At 45.8% G+C, this 14,948-nt stretch overlaps 4 protein-coding genes across 5 annotated transcripts; 1 reads left to right on the top strand and 3 right to left on the bottom strand.

The window, feature by feature from the left end:
- Positions 1-559: 559 nt before the first annotated feature.
- On the top strand, positions 560-2,143 carry LOC119557864 (26S proteasome regulatory subunit 6B). Its single transcript, XM_037870862.1, has 3 exons — positions 560-706; positions 774-857; positions 916-2,143. Exons 1-3 carry the CDS (start codon positions 671-673, stop codon positions 2,035-2,037), a joined length of 1,242 nt encoding a protein of 413 aa, XP_037726790.1. The 5' UTR covers positions 560-670; the 3' UTR covers positions 2,038-2,143.
- A 233-nt stretch (positions 2,144-2,376) lies between these two features.
- LOC119557637 (signal recognition particle receptor subunit alpha homolog) lies at positions 2,377-4,668 on the bottom strand. The gene is made up of 3 exons (XM_037870471.1): positions 4,451-4,668; positions 3,729-4,391; positions 2,377-3,586 (listed from the first exon to the last, which is right to left on the bottom strand). The coding sequence occupies exons 1-3, from the start codon at positions 4,565-4,567 to the stop codon at positions 2,495-2,497; spliced, it is 1,872 nt and encodes a 623-aa protein (XP_037726399.1). The 5' UTR covers positions 4,568-4,668; the 3' UTR covers positions 2,377-2,494.
- Positions 4,669-6,769: 2,101 nt separating this feature from the next.
- On the bottom strand, positions 6,770-14,940 carry LOC119556224 (kinesin-like protein Klp10A). Of its 2 annotated transcripts, XM_037868208.1 has the most exons (5): positions 14,766-14,940; positions 12,710-13,936; positions 10,454-10,700; positions 9,573-10,394; positions 6,770-7,753 (listed from the first exon to the last, which is right to left on the bottom strand). In XM_037868208.1, the coding sequence occupies exons 2-5, from the start codon at positions 13,759-13,761 to the stop codon at positions 7,433-7,435; spliced, it is 2,442 nt and encodes an 813-aa protein (XP_037724136.1). In that variant the 5' UTR covers positions 13,762-13,936; positions 14,766-14,940; the 3' UTR covers positions 6,770-7,432. The 2 variants fall into 2 exon arrangements, with proteins under 2 accessions (XP_037724136.1, XP_037724138.1); XM_037868210.1 differs by lacking the exon at positions 14,766-14,940 and having other exon boundaries at positions 12,710-14,051.
- On the bottom strand, positions 7,760-9,524 carry LOC119556225. The gene has a single exon (XM_037868211.1). The coding sequence runs from the start codon at positions 9,108-9,110 to the stop codon at positions 8,232-8,234; it is 879 nt and encodes a 292-aa protein (XP_037724139.1). The 5' UTR covers positions 9,111-9,524; the 3' UTR covers positions 7,760-8,231.
- Positions 14,941-14,948: the final 8 nt, after the last annotated feature.

The raw sequence follows: 14,948 nt of genomic DNA, 5'->3' as shown, positions 1-14,948 counted from the left end.
GACTTTCTTGCTAATTAATCACACTTTTTTGTACTTCAGGCTTTTATGCTAGCTGTTTCCCCTTATTTGTAATTAAATTTGAATTAAATCCTAGCCTTGAATTCTATCGATTTGTAAATATAAAGATACCAAAAGTACTTTTCCTAATCAGCCATTTGAAAAAGTAATTAAGTCGTTTTAAGCAAGTAATTCAAAAACTGCAGTCCTCCCAGCGTATACACTTTTATTTTAAATGATAACATATTCGATATTGGTTCCCTTGGTTAAAGTAATATGCATTTAACAAAATATGTCAATTTTGGCTATCACAACATTTCTTATTGGAACTTCTTAATGAAAATCTAATTTGTTGTTCAAAAACTAAACTATCGATACTTTTTTTTATAAATGAATATCAGGGGATGCTTATTGCAAGGCAGGAGAATATATAAGATTTGTATGTATTTTATGCGAAAACATATTTTTAACAAATAAATAAAAAAAACAATTTCACGCAGTTTCCGTTTTGATATGCATATGCGAGTAAGTGTCATCGATAGGCCATTTGCCGACTATCGATTGCAGTGTGTGTTACAGCGTTGCCACCCCGCCGGCTTGTTTTTGACGAGTCATTTTATCGCAGAAAACGCAACCAAACTTAAAAACTGAAACTCACTGCTAGAAGGAAACAATGCCGTACAACATGGACGTTCTGATGCCGGAGAAGGTGCGTGCATGGGGCTCCGTTGCCTGGCCAGCGAAATAATCTCTCTGTTCCCTTTATCTCTCACCAGGACGAGCTCTCCGACTTGAAACCCAAGGATGCACACAGTTCCCTGGACGAACTGGACATGGAGGATCTGTATGTGCGCTACAAGGTAAGCAATGCCCGGTTCTCCCCTCTTGGCCAAAGCTAATCCCCCTTTGGGCCCACAGAAACTGCAAAAGACCCTGGAGTTCATCGAGGTGCAGGAGGAGTACATCAAGGATGAGCAGCGGAATCTGAAGAAGGAGTACCTCCATGCCCAGGAGGAGGTGAAGCGCATCCAGTCCGTGCCGCTGGTGATCGGCCAGTTCCTGGAGGCCGTCGACCAAAACACAGGCATCGTGGGCTCCACCACCGGCTCCAACTACTATGTGCGCATCCTGTCCACCATCGATCGGGAGCTGTTGAAGCCCTCCGCCTCGGTGGCCCTGCACAAGCACAGCAACGCCCTGGTGGACGTGCTGCCGCCAGAGGCGGATAGCTCCATTTCGATGCTGCAGCCGGATGAGAAGCCCGATGTGAGCTATGCGGACATTGGTGGCATGGACATGCAGAAGCAGGAGATTCGGGAGGCCGTCGAGCTGCCGCTGACTCACTTCGAGCTGTACAAGCAGATCGGTATCGATCCGCCGCGCGGTGTCCTCATGTACGGACCGCCAGGATGCGGCAAGACCATGTTGGCCAAGGCGGTGGCCCATCACACAACGGCCTCGTTCATCCGCGTGGTCGGATCGGAGTTCGTGCAGAAGTATCTCGGCGAGGGGCCACGCATGGTGCGCGACGTCTTCCGGCTGGCCAAGGAGAACGCACCGGCCATCATCTTCATCGACGAGATCGATGCCATTGCCACCAAGCGTTTCGATGCCCAAACGGGTGCCGATCGCGAGGTGCAGCGCATCCTGCTGGAGCTGCTCAACCAGATGGACGGCTTCGATCAGACCACCAATGTTAAGGTGATCATGGCCACCAACAGGGCGGATACTCTGGATCCGGCCCTGCTGCGTCCCGGTCGTCTGGACCGAAAGATCGAGTTCCCGCTGCCCGATCGTCGCCAGAAGCGACTCGTCTTCTCCACCATCACCTCGAAGATGAACCTCAGTGAGGACGTAGATCTCGAGGAGTTTGTGGCGCGGCCGGACAAGATCTCTGGTGCCGATATAAACGCCATTTGCCAGGAGGCTGGCATGCACGCGGTGCGCGAGAACCGCTACATCGTCCTGGCCAAGGACTTCGAGAAGGGCTATAAGAACAACATCAAGAAGGACGAGCAGGAGCACGAGTTCTACAAATAGACTAAGCAGCACATATTTCCCACCCATTGCCCCCTACTACACTACTCTCTCCTTTGTACGCCTAAAGTTATAACATAAATAAAAACAACTTGTATTCGAAATGATGCAGGAATGGGTTCTCTCTTCGGTTGGCTAAGGAACCCTCTCCAATTAAGCTGTATCCCCTTACATATCCTTTATAGTTACTTCTTGAGCTATGTAAGCTTCAGGATACATACATTTAAAACTATTAACAAGCTTAGGACTGAGTTAGATATGTCTAAAGGTCGAAAGCAAATACATTTCCATTTAATTCAACTTATCTGATTTGGAGCCCGCCCCAGAAGCAAACCATTGCAATTACTCAACAACAAAATAGACAAAAGCACTGTATTTGATTCGGTCAGATGGAGATGTAAACAAAGAGCATTGAAGGGAGATGGAAAGGATAGGTGATGGTGGCGCCACATGGACGGTGCTACTTCATCAGGGAGTTGACCACGGCGTTAACGTTGATAGCCTTGAGGTCGGCGTACGTCTGGCCCGTGCCCACGAACACAATTGGCTGGCCGGTGATGTAGGTCATGGAGATGGCGGCGCCCACCTTGTCGTCAATGGTGTCGAACTTGGTCAGCACGATGCCGTCGATGATGTGCGGGTTCTCGTTGGAGGAGTAGTCGGCCAGCGACTGGTTGAACTTGACCAGCTGGTCGACGGCCTCGTTGCCCACCAGGGCCTCGCCCACGAAGAGCACCAGATCCGGGTTGTTCACCTTGATCAGCTTGGACAGCGATCGCATCAGCGGCTCATTGTCCTGCATGCGTCCCGCAGTGTCCACGAGCACCACATCCACCCGTGTGTCGTGGGCGAACTTGATGGCCTCCATGGCAATGCCGGCCGCATCCTTGCCATAGCCCTTCTCGTACAGCTGCACCATGGTGCGGCCATCGTGCTTGGTCGCCGGATGCAGGGCGTTCAGGTGGCGGGTGTGTGTGCGCAGCTGCTCGACGGCACCGGCGCGGAAAGTATCGCAGGCGGCGATCAAAACGTTGAAGTCGTTCTCGATCAGCCAGAAGCAGATCTTGGCCAGATTGGTGGACTTGCCCACGCCATTTACGCCGCAAAAGATGATCGTGTACGGACGGCCATTGCGCTTCGATTCCAGGGCATCGCGAATGATGTCGATGCGCCGCTTTGGCGAGAGAATCCTCACCAGCGACTGGGTCAGGGCCTCCTTCACCTGGCTGGCGATGCTGTCGAAGGTGCCCATCTGCTTGCCATCCAGACTGGTGGCCACCGAATCGCACAGCTTGGCCGCAATCTCTGTGGCCACGTTCTTTGATATCAAATGGTCGCGCATCTTCTCCAGCGCCGGTTGCAGATCGGCCAGCGACATGGTCTTGGCGCCCACAATGCCCTTGAAGTAGGAGAGCAGGCCGCCGCGTTTGTTCTTCTTGGACTGCACCAGCTCCTCCTCCTCCTCCTCGTCAGAGGACTCCTCCTCGTTCTCCGCATCGTCCTCGCTCTCCACGTCCAGGTCGCGGATCACGCCCTGCATAGTGCCCACCAGCTGTCATTCGGGAAAAGATGGAAATGAAGAGTGTGAGTCGCTTTATCGAAGATATGGGTATGGATAAGGGAAAGTTTGGATGGGTAATCAAAGTTTAAGTTGGTTAACCCATTACCTTGACCCCTTCCTTGGCCCCACTCACCTCGCTATTGATGTTCTGGTACTGCACATCCTCGGGCGTATCCTTGGAGCGATCAAGGTTGACGGCATCCTTTGAGTTGCCGCCCAGATCCCAGACGCGCGGCTTCTTGCCGGCCTTCTCGGAGGCCGTCGTCTTGCTGGGCCGGGGATCACCCGGCGAGGTCTTCTTGGTGGGCGTGAGCTTCTCGCGCAGCTTGCGACGATTCTCGCGTATGATGTCGTCCATGGAGGCGCCGTTCTCTGGCGGCGACGATGGTTGCGACTTGGAGGACGGTGGGCTCTCCTGGATGTTGACACGCTTCTCCACCGGCTTCTTGTCGTCCTGGATCATCGAGGCGACGGTCTTCTTTGACTTTTGCGACTCATTGTAGGAGCGCATGGCCTTGGGGGCCTTCACCTGCTTGGCGGATGCCTCCTCGGCGGCACTGAGCACGCGTCGGTACTCCCGGTCAAAGTCGTACTCGTTGCCCAGTCGCTCCGCGGACGGAATGCCGCCGAACTTGTCCTTGAAGGCCGCCTGCATGTCGGCCAGAAAGCCATCCAGGTAGTTCAGTTTGATCACCTTCTGGAAAATGGCCGCGTAGACCAGATCCAGTTCGTTGTCCAGCTTGAACTGCACGGCCAGGTGATCCTCCTCGAAGTACTTGGCCTCTGTGTTCCGGTCCTGCAAGCGGAAAACCAATAACATCCATCCGCAGATAGGTCATTGCGATGTCCACTCACCTCCAGGATGACGCCACGTATCAGGCTGTTTATGCAGGAGGCAAAGCTGCTTTCGGTGGCTGACGAGTGCCACAGCACCACGCCGCCCTTGGTGAATATCACCACAAAGTCCAACATTTTAGCTACGCTTCCGATCCGGCAGTTTGAACACGACCAGGTTTACACGCTCTAGCATTGCATTTGCATCAAGTTGACACAACACAATTCCACGTCACTTGGCCGCCAGGGTTGCCAGACGGCGGAAAACAGCTTTCTCGTAAAACCAGCCCTGAATAGCAACCAAAAAATTCCCCTAAGTCCAAAAACTGGTTTAATTGGAAACGGTACATGTTTAAATATACTTTGTTGGAGAAAAAACAAATATGAATTTAACGAAAAAAATAACGAATCAATTTTTATTTATTTATTTACACATGGTTTATTATGGTGTTATTATACATTTTCTTAGAATAAAATATTATTAACTCTTGAATAACAACCAAAAAATTCCAAAAACTGGTTTAATTGGAAACGGTATGTACATGTTTAAATATACTTTGTTGGAGAAAAAACAAATATGAATTTAACGAAAAAAATAACGAATCAATTTTTATTTATTTATTTACACATGGTTCATATTCAATGGTGTTATTATACATTTTCTTAGAATAAAGGATTATTAACTCTTGAATATTTTCCTCAAAAATTACATCGATATCCCTGAAGAAACACTAAATTTCCCTCCCTACAAATTATTTCCCTCAAACTTGCCACCTAAATTAAGGGGAACCCCCTTATCTGGCAACTCTTGGTTGCCTAGAGATGGCACTTTACTATCACTACTCTATATCAAATTGAATTGGATTAAAAATAAAATTCAGAAATATTTAAAAATATTTTTAAACACTTGTTTAAAAAATGATCAGACCTTTCCAGTTGTTAATAATTTTCCATGTTATTAATAATTTTTTTTAAAATATAAATATGGAAATAGGAATTTTTTTAATTAAAAAAAAACATTTTAATTATTTGACTATAAACGATTTCCCTTATAACACTTTAATATCTTGCTAAATATATGTTTAAGGTTAAACTAAATTTGGTGCTAAAGAAATTTCTATTGACTTTTTCGTATGCATTTGGATATATTATTGAAATATGGAAATGTTTGATACAATTCCAAACGCAATTTCTCAGAATTTGAATTGATATTTGTTTCTAAAATTGTATACATACGAGTATGGAAAGTTCTTTAGCTGCCCAGATCCCCTTTGGAAATAAAACTGCATTTGTTTTTGCTTTACACATCTTTAATGTTAAATTTAGTTGTGTATGTTCACTTTTTATTACAATATAATTTATTATTTATATTTAATAATACATTATTAGAGTCCAAGTCCTAACACTTTCATTATTTATACCGCATAATATCGAAGCACTCATTCAGTTGGTTTTCCATATTAACATTGTTTTAAAAACTCGCATTTGGTGGATTAAAAAATGGATATCATTCGCCTGCTTTGGGAGGGGGTATTTTTATAGTGCTCTGAGGAAATGCAATAACAAAATGATAAAACGTCTTGATTGGATAAAATACTTTAGGAGAAGCACGTGAGTATGTTTTTCATTTTTCGATTTAGTTTAGTTTCTTGTTTTGTTTTTCGTTTCTTTTCGGTTAAGGCTAAGTTACTATGCTCTCCGCTATTTGGAACCGATTTGTGTTTTCTCTTCATCGCAGTACAAGCCGTGTGTGGAAATCCATGATTTGGTTAAGTTTCGTTTGATTTGCTTTCGATAGTTTAGTTTAGTTTTTAGTCGTTTAAACGTAATTAAATGTATGTAATAAATATTAGTACAAAATGAAATGCAAATCATCTTTAAATAATAAAAGCAAAGACAGTTTGCATTTTAAATTCTTCACCGAAGTCGCTTAGAATGACAAAAAAAATATAATGTAAATTATATATATAGTTATACGGATCTAGAGAACGAAAGGAGGTGGATTAAAAGTATCCAAAAAAAAAACACTCGCTGGCTAAATATCTCTCAGGCAAAGATTGCAGTTCGGTTACATAAGATAATCATTACAGTTACGGGGGAATACGTATTTTGTATGTAAATTGGATTTGGTGCAAGTATTTTAATAAATTAATACAAATTAAATACAGTTTTGTGGCCTTTAAATAAATACAATGCGCGATTAGTTCGTATGTAGTCGTAAAATATAATAGATTTGTGCCGTGGCATGAACAAACTCTGGACGAGCATTGAAAGGACAATAAATGAAGAGGGTACAAATCGCATAAGGTAATTATATTAAATGGAATCTCATATTATAAATAGAGTAGAACGTATGTAAGTAGTAATTATCATATAGTAAATGTCTTTTTCTTTTACAAAAGTATCGACTGCTCAGAAATTATAATTATAATCATATAATCATAACTGAAAGAGAACCCAGCAAAGTCGCGGCCTGCTGTATAGTTAGTTTTTCGGTTATTGGTGTGTTGCTGTCATGGTAAATCTGTATCATCTGTTCCCGTGCTTAGATCGAAAAGTATATATTATTAAACAGGCTCTCAACCGTGTCGCTCCTCGATTATTAATGTAGTTAAAAACCTAATAAACTAGCTCTCGCAGCGACAGCGAGTTGGAAAGAGAGATAGAGGATGCTTTGGGGGGCTGACAAGTCTTATTTTTACAAGACATATTTATTTATATGCTATATAAATAGGTTTCTTCATGTTCCTTTCATTCATTGTTCTGTTTGTAAAAATACTGGCCCCCGTCGCCATTACTTCATGTGTGGACCAGAGCCTCCGGGGAGACTCACATCCACTGGCGATGGGGGCTGCGTGAGGGCCCAATTAAGATTTAAAGTTCTTGTGTGAGTGCATTCAGAGCATTCTTTTTCACAAAGATGGGAAGCCAAAGGGGAATAGTAGTTATTTAAAAAAGAACGGGTTGGAGGAGGGGGAAAGGTGATCAAGCTGTATACACGGACTAACGCTTGCCGTTCGGCGAGTTGAAACTGCACGAGAGCATCTCCTCCTTGGCCAACTTGGCGCGGTACTCGGCCATCATGTCCCGGCACTGGATGGCGATGTCCAGCAGCTGCGAGAACATCGACTCGCCCCGCTTGCAGTACGAGTCCTGGTCGTAGTCCACATAGTTGGTTAGGTTGTACAGCGCCTTCGATTCGGACAGGAAGGTCTCCAGGGTGGCGTTCACGGTGCGGTGGTACTCCACCACCATCTCCTCCGTCTGCTGCAGGTCGTCGATGGCCTGGTGCTGCACAATCAACTCATCGGACATCTCGTGTTCCTGCAGATGGTAATGGATAGGGTTTTAAAGTGTGTGATTTGACAATTGTTAGGAATTAAAAATGGGCAAAGGATGTACCAAATTAAATGAGTGCATATGAATGTACTGCTTATTCACATTCAATTTAGAAATTTAATGAATATTTCAATTCGATTTCTCCAAATTGTAAATGTTTTACAAGTATTAACTTAATCTATATATGTATCCAATAGATGAAAACCCTTTCACACCCTTAAAATAAGGACTTTAGTTTCCCTTTTGATAAAAGACGTTTGAATGGAATACCATATACTTTAATTCACTGTCTACAGGATAGTCTTTTAAATGCAAAGGCGGGACCGATCCTGCATGACCCGAAAGGACCTCGGGTCTCAGTGAAAATCCAAAACATATTAAACATTTTTTTTTGGCGCCAACTCGGGAAATAACAAAATTTAAGGAAGTGGAAATGCAGCCAAGTGGATGACTGCCTTTCAATTTAGATCGTCAATTGGGACGGATATCGTGGCAGCCTCGGCCGTGTACCGTTGGGATTCGCCGGATCCCGGACATAGGGCAGATGACAGGCGTACTTGTACAGCAGCTCGTCGCAGTCGAAGGTCGAGAAGAGCGTCTCCGTGCGGGAGCGTTGGAGCATCAGTCGCCCATCATCCACTTCCATCTCCTCGCTGGCCTTCAGAATCCGCTGGTGGCACTTGGCCTTTGCCACCAGGCTAGCCATTTCGGCGATCTTCAGAGCATAACGCTCTCCCGCTGGGAGCAGCCGCTGAAAGGATCTAGAAGGCGGCTCCTCCTGGACTGCAGCCTCTGCTGAGAGGATCTCTTCTTTGGTTCTCTGACGCCTGGGTTGGGGCATTTCTCGATTGTCATCTAGCGGCACAAAGAACGACTGGCTCAAGGACTTCAGTGGTTCGAAGGGCACAAAGAACGCATCAAAGTTGCGTGGTCTTTCTTTCTGTCTGTTCCTCTCCTCCTTGGAACGATGCACGGGATACGGGGGATGTGCCCACTGCCTGATGCTCATCTTGGATCTCTCTTTGCCCATGGAATTTGCCTGCCGTTTGGCATAGACGTTGTAGGTCCTATTCGCTGGCTTCGCCACCTTGGGCTTGTTGCAGTTCCACACGCGTGGTGCTGGTGGTGGTGGTGGTGTGGTTGGTTGTTCCTGCGCCGTTGTGGCCGGCGCAGTTGCAACACCAGCTTCACTTGCTCCACCTGCTCTCTGGCCGCCCACCGCACCAGGCAACTGGCAGTAGACGGAGCGCAGAGCCCGTGAGTTGGTATACCTCGCGATATTCGGTGTGTGGCTGTTGCGAGCAGCTTCGTTGTTGAAACGTTTGGTCGGAAATTTAGGCATTGTGTTAGCTCGTTTCGATTTGACTTGTTTATTTAAGATATAACCCGAACTGTATGGAATGAGCTGCGAACTGAGCTCCTACTGGATATGACTGAGGTGAGGCTAAAGGCAAAGCCATCTGTTCAGGGACGTGGACTACTCGATTTAATAACCTTTTTGAAGCCCATTGAATTTATAACCCAGATTTCCAGTTTTTTTTAGCTCAGTGCGTTGGGAAGGTATATATTATTATATCAACGTTAAAACGACATTATAAATTTTTGCTTGCACAAGTAAAAAGAATTTGAAAAAGAGTTTGAATTGCTATTAAAACCAAATGATAAGTTATAGTTCCCAGCCAAAAGATTTTGCGTTATTCCCGCCATTCCCAGGTCTTCCCAGAGCCAGTTGTTTTGCATTTTGCATAATTCATAATTCCATAATTCATAATTCCAATTGGGAGGAAATTGTCGGAATACTCACGCTCAGCGAACTCAGCATGGCCAGGTCCATGTTGCCAGCGTTTCCGTTCTTGTTGTTGTTATTATTGTTGTTATGAATGCCCGAGTGATGGGAGCCAGGTCCGCCACCGCCGACACGCTGGTTGTGCTGCGACTGTGAGGTCGGCGCATGCGAATTCTGGAGCATCTGATGCGAGTGCGAATGCACCAGATTAAGTTCCTCCTCCTCCTCGTCGTCCATTACCTCGATGACATCGCGATCGCCGCCGGGGCCAACCTCGGCGATATCCTTGACCACCAGCTCCTTGACACGATCCGCATAGCGCAGCGTGTTGAGCGTGTGCTCGCAGGAGCTCAGTCCCGGCGAGATCATGGCGATCATGCAGGTCTTGCTCTTCTCGCCAATGAACGAGTCGCGCAGCACCTGTGTCAGCTTGGAGACACGGAAGGGCAAGTGGGCCGACTGTTTGCCCAGCGCACGGATACACTCTTTGAGCGCCAGCAGCGATTTGTTGATCTCGGCACCCTCCATGCGTGTCTGCCGATCGGCCGATGAGGTGTCCACGCCACGCTCATTGCCCGCCAAATCGATGAACGAGAACTTGCCATGGATCTTTGTTGTGCCCATTGGTCGCAGGACGATCTGGAAGACGGCATGCGAACGCGACGAGTTCGAGTTGGCCGATGTTTGGCCAGAGGTGCGGGCAGCGTTGCCGTGCTGGATTAGCTTCAGCACCTCCTCCACACTGTCCACCACCTTCTCGGTGAGGCCCACCACCTGCACCTGCTGCTTGCCGTCCTCGAGGACGCGCAGCTTTTGCTTGTCGGCCAGAAGATCGAATACCTGGTGGGGAATCCGTGATTAGTTGGCTGAAGCAGTCACATAACAAGCATATAACTCACCTTGCCGCTATAAATCTCAAAGAAACTGGCCGAAACGACTAGATTCATGGAGCGGTAACGCGGCATATTGAGGGTTACAAAAACGTCCTTGGCCGCCATAGCGTAGATGCCGTTCTTGCAGTCCTGCACCTTTCCATTGAACTCGCCGCCCATTGTGTGCGTCTTGCCGGATCCCGTCTGGCCGTAGGCGAAGCACGTCGCCATTCCCCCCTCGAAAATAGTCTTAACCAAAGGCTTGGCTGTGTATCTGCGGGGTAGAGTGAAAGTTGTGAGTGCACAATATATTATAAGGAATTGGAGGCATCGAATTGGAAGTCCTCTTATCAAAAGTTCAAGGAGAAACCTTGCATATTGATGCCAAAAAGCAAGAGTAGAAGTAATTTATTGTTTTACAAGAGTGTAATGTCTCTAATAACCGATTTCTCAATGTCATGTTAAATTTTGTCGCTGATTTTAATTGTCGTCAAAACAAAGCTGATAAAAAGAAAATAGTCCTCCCTTTCTCAGGTTTGTCAGACCGATTTCTCAATGTCATGTTAACTTTTGTCGTTAAGCTAAACTAGCTTTTTATCATGTTAGTGATTATCTAACTGAAAATCCTAACTATAGGAAATGTTCTTGTTAAATTTGATGGTCAAGAATACAAAACTGACAAAAAGTCGGTTAAACAATTTAATTTTAATATAGTGAAAGTCTATCTCCAGCTGCATAATAAACTACAGGTTAAACACCCCATTAAAATGCAAAACAACCAATATAAAATTGTGAATATAATTATTTTCTGCTTCAGTATTGGTCTTTTGATAAGGCATGATTCTTTTAGAATCAGCTGTCGATTCACTCGTTATCGCCAACAGTCTTTCGTATTAATCCCCGCCATTACTCATGGGGTATACTCTGCAGTTCGCCGTGACGCAACGTTTACGTGTGGCGTTTATGGTGTTTATGGCGTTACCAATTCCAGAGAGCCATATAATACAGCCGAGCGCAAAAACCGGAAACCGCTTTAAAGCCAAGAAGTTGGCGGAGAAATGGGGTGCAAACAAAAGTCGGGCAGCCGCTTTAATTCAATCAAAAGGCAAGCAATTACTAATGGCCAAATGCCGGGCCAAAAGGCAGTTACTTTTCGAAATCTCTTCCGCTGGAAGAATTCGATTCATTAGAGAGTTGGAGCGCGGATCGGCGTCTGTCTGGGCCTTCGGGTTAGTCATACCAAGCAAACTTGGCTATTTCGGGAGCAACCGCTTTCGGATGCATGTCTCTGTTTCGGTTTCTGTTGCCGTCTCTGTCGGCATGACTCAAACGAGGCGCTCGGCCAGAGATGCCCGAGCGTCCAGTCCAGTCACCAGATCACCAAAACAAGTTCCCAATAAATGTTTACTCAATTGGAACTGATCAATCATGATCTGAAACTGTATCAAACTTTTATGATTTGTTATTCTATTCAAGAATATATACGATCTTGTAATAAAAATAGAGTGTAATCATAATACATTCAATTTGATCTTTAAATGATATCATAATGAATGAAATACGAATTAAACTGATATTTGATGAATGGTAGTTTTGATTTGTTTTAATGTTTTAATTGTTATTAAAAACAGAACTATATGATCATATATCACATAAAAATAGTTTTTAAATATAATACAAACATTTTGTTTGTTTTAAAAGACTTCTTGCATAGGGTAACATGATATCATAATGTATCATAATAATAATTAATCTGTTATTTTAAGAGCTCTATCGTTTCCAAATATTTTATTTGCTTTAATGTTTTAATTGTTAATAAATAAAAAAAATAAACGATCTTTAAATCAAATCGAAATAGTTTCCGACGACATCTTTTATAGGGTAACATGATATCATAATGATTCAAATAGATAAGAATTAATCCCCCCATTTGATAAGCTTTAAACTTGAATGAATGGAACAGAACTTATTCCCACAGATAAGATCAATCCTATCGAAGATATACACTTGTTAGGGCACATTTAAAAATAAAAAATAAAAATGAAGTATAATGCAAATAGAATGTGGGGGGAACTACACAAAAAACAATACCCGATGTTTGATTAAAAACACTAATAGCTCAACGAAATCCTTCTACTCTGTAAGCCAAGCAAACCGAAGCTTGTACCACCCAAATACGGATTTGTTTGGCTTTCGGTCGATATATATTATAGATAGATAGATTTGCTTGACTGTCAACCAATAGATTCAATAGACACATAGATAAACTCGGCCAGTACTCACTTGTATACCATGGCATTGTCGCAAGTGTCGTTGAAGGCGTAGTCGAAGCGAAACTTGTGGTTCTCCAGGAACTTTGTGAGGTCGACCTTGCTGCGCGGCTCGTGCACGATGAGCATGTCCTTGCGCGGCACCGAGATGACGTCGATCTCCTTGCGGTTGACCTCCTTGCGGCTGACGGGTCGCTTGCGCACACACACGGTGATCTGATGGTCATCGACGGCCTGTCCATCGAGCAGCGGGACAAACTCCAGCGTGCCCTGGTACTCGCGTATCATCTGCGCCGTCTCCCAGTTGGGATTGCCCGGATCCTGGTTCATCAGGGCCACCTTCTCCTCCTTCATCTCGGCCTGGCGGGCGCGACGCTTCTCGCGGTTCTCCTTCAGCCGCTCCACCTCCTTCAATGCATGCGACCGCCGTGAGCCGCCGGCTCCCTGGGTCGTGTTGCTGGCCGGAGCAGCGGCTGTTTGTGCCGCCGGAACATTGGCAGTGGCTCCCGCTCCGGGGTTGGGCAATGTGTTATTGGGCACTGCCGAGGCGATCCTCGTCTGCTGCTGGCCAGTCACGTTCTGCGAATAGCGTGGTCGCTGTAATCCAGTTGTTGTAGTAGTTGTAGTGGTTGTGGTGCCTCCTCCTCCTCCACCGGCCGTGGCGTTCGAGTTGCTGTTTGTATTGCCGCTATTGCTGTTGCCCAGCGGATGTGGGATCGTTTGGGTCTCCTGGATCTTGTTCAGCATGTTGCCGGCCATGGTCATGCGGCTGGTGAGATTGCCACCGATGGCCGATTGTGTGGGATTGCGCGATAGGTTCATCGGTGCGGTGGCCTGCTTCTTGGGCTCCGGTGCGGCATGCTGCTCCACGGTGTCCTGCAGCAGCTCAGGATTGAGCGTGAGTATGGCCTCCAGTTCCACCTCCTTGCCCTTGGTTTCGCCGCGCTCATACCATTCGACTGTGATGCACTTGCCCGACTGATTGATCACCGCCACCACGGCCATGTGGACGCGTCCGTCCGTCCGCTTGATCTTGACGCTCTGCCCCACCGTAATCATGTCCATTTCGGATGAGGATAAGGTTCGGGAGCTGTCGTTGTTTTTTTTGGATCTTTCCTACCGAATATCCTTTTGCTCCACTGCTTGGCCGGACTGCTTGTGTAGGAGGACGTTGTTGTTGTTGTTGTTGCTGGTGTTCCCGTTAGTTGTGTAGAACTACTGTTTTTTTTGTGTCTGCTGTCTGAACAAATGTTTAAGGAGAAAAAAGAAATGAACAAAAAATTAGAGTACTGATTTTGTGTGAGGTCGAAAATATTGTCGTTCTACTCAAACCTAACTACTGGAGTGATATGAGTCCAAAAGGGAATGGAAGCCCCAAAATCTGAAATTTGGAATGACGGCTAAATCGGAGGCAACTGCTTGCCGAGGTCGCGTCTGTTTTTTTTCGAGTGTGTCAGCTTGTATGTGTTTGTGTGTGCTGCTTGCTGACCTGCGCCAGTATGGGTGTGCGTTTAAGCCGAATTTAAATGCCAACTGTCGTTTTTTCGCGTTGCGTCTGGCAACGGATAACAAAAAAGAAGAGAGCCGCTTGGATTGCAGGGAAATGCGGAAGCGGTAGCGGTAGCGGGAATGGGAATGGAATTCTAAACAAGGGATTTGATCCCATCCACAATACAATCCCGTTCCCGTTGTTGTTCTCGTTGTTGTTGTTGTGCGCCCATTTTGTGGGCACTGGCGGGCACTGTGCAACACTGACAGCCGAGCGGCACACATAGCGACACATATGCAGCTGCGGCGGCCCTTTTGGCCGAAAAATCAACAAACTTCGGCGTTTGGCAACCAATCAATGTTTTCGCCTCCTAATTAGATGCAAAAAAAAAAGAGAGTCACACACACACACAGGCAAACAAGCCGTGGGAAATGCGTTTGCTTTACGTCATACACGGGGCTCCCACACACACTGGCACACACGCAAACACACAAGCACACACAGCGATGCAAAAAAAAAAAAAACAGACGGTCGCGGAAATATATAATTGAATTGTTCGCAATCTGCTGCTTTCGCTCACCTTTCTTGCTGTCTTCCCAACCGCCAAGACGTCTTCGCACTTCCCCTTAAAAAAAAACCTAGGGATTTATCGACCGATCACAACGAAATATCACAAAATCTGCTCGAAATAGTTTTGCAAGCGACCAGATGTCAGCAACACAATTTTTTTAGTTTCGCCTCGCCATTGTTTTTTGCCACACTG

The sequence above is a fragment of the Drosophila subpulchrella genome, chromosome X (genome assembly GCF_014743375.2).
Source record: "Drosophila subpulchrella strain 33 F10 #4 breed RU33 chromosome X, RU_Dsub_v1.1 Primary Assembly, whole genome shotgun sequence".
Classification (NCBI taxonomy): Eukaryota; Metazoa; Arthropoda; class Insecta; order Diptera; family Drosophilidae; genus Drosophila; species Drosophila subpulchrella.
Note: the sequence above shows the minus strand (reverse complement) of the source record. Positions and strands in the feature narration are given on the sequence as shown.

Bases quoted from the DNA above. Each gene is read 5' to 3' on its own strand.
- LOC119557637 (XM_037870471.1), bottom strand. From the start codon at position 4,567: ATGTTGGACTTTGTGGTGATATTCACCAAGGGCGGCGTGGTGCTGTGG. The intron at 4,392-4,450 runs GTGAGTGGACAT...TTCCGCTTGCAG, and splicing joins TACGTGGCGTCATCCTGGAG to GACCGGAACACAGAGGCCAA. The intron at 3,587-3,728 runs GTGAGTGGGGCC...CCCGAATGACAG, and splicing joins ACCAGAACATCAATAGCGAG to CTGGTGGGCACTATGCAGGG.
- LOC119556224 (XM_037868208.1), bottom strand. From the start codon at position 13,761: ATGGACATGATTACGGTGGGGCAGAGCGTCAAGATCAAGCGGACGGAC. The intron at 10,701-12,709 runs GTGAGTACTGGC...TCTACCCCGCAG, and splicing joins GACAATGCCATGGTATACAA to ATACACAGCCAAGCCTTTGG. The intron at 10,395-10,453 runs GTGAGTTATATG...ATTCCCCACCAG, and splicing joins TTGAGATTTATAGCGGCAAG to GTATTCGATCTTCTGGCCGA.
- LOC119557864 (XM_037870862.1), top strand. From the start codon at position 671: ATGCCGTACAACATGGACGTTCTGATGCCGGAGAAG. The intron at 707-773 runs GTGCGTGCATGG...ATCTCTCACCAG, and splicing joins ACGTTCTGATGCCGGAGAAG to GACGAGCTCTCCGACTTGAA. The intron at 858-915 runs GTAAGCAATGCC...TTGGGCCCACAG, and splicing joins ATCTGTATGTGCGCTACAAG to AAACTGCAAAAGACCCTGGA.
- LOC119556225 (XM_037868211.1), bottom strand. From the start codon at position 9,110: ATGCCTAAATTTCCGACCAAACGTTTCAACAACGAAGCTGCTCGCAAC.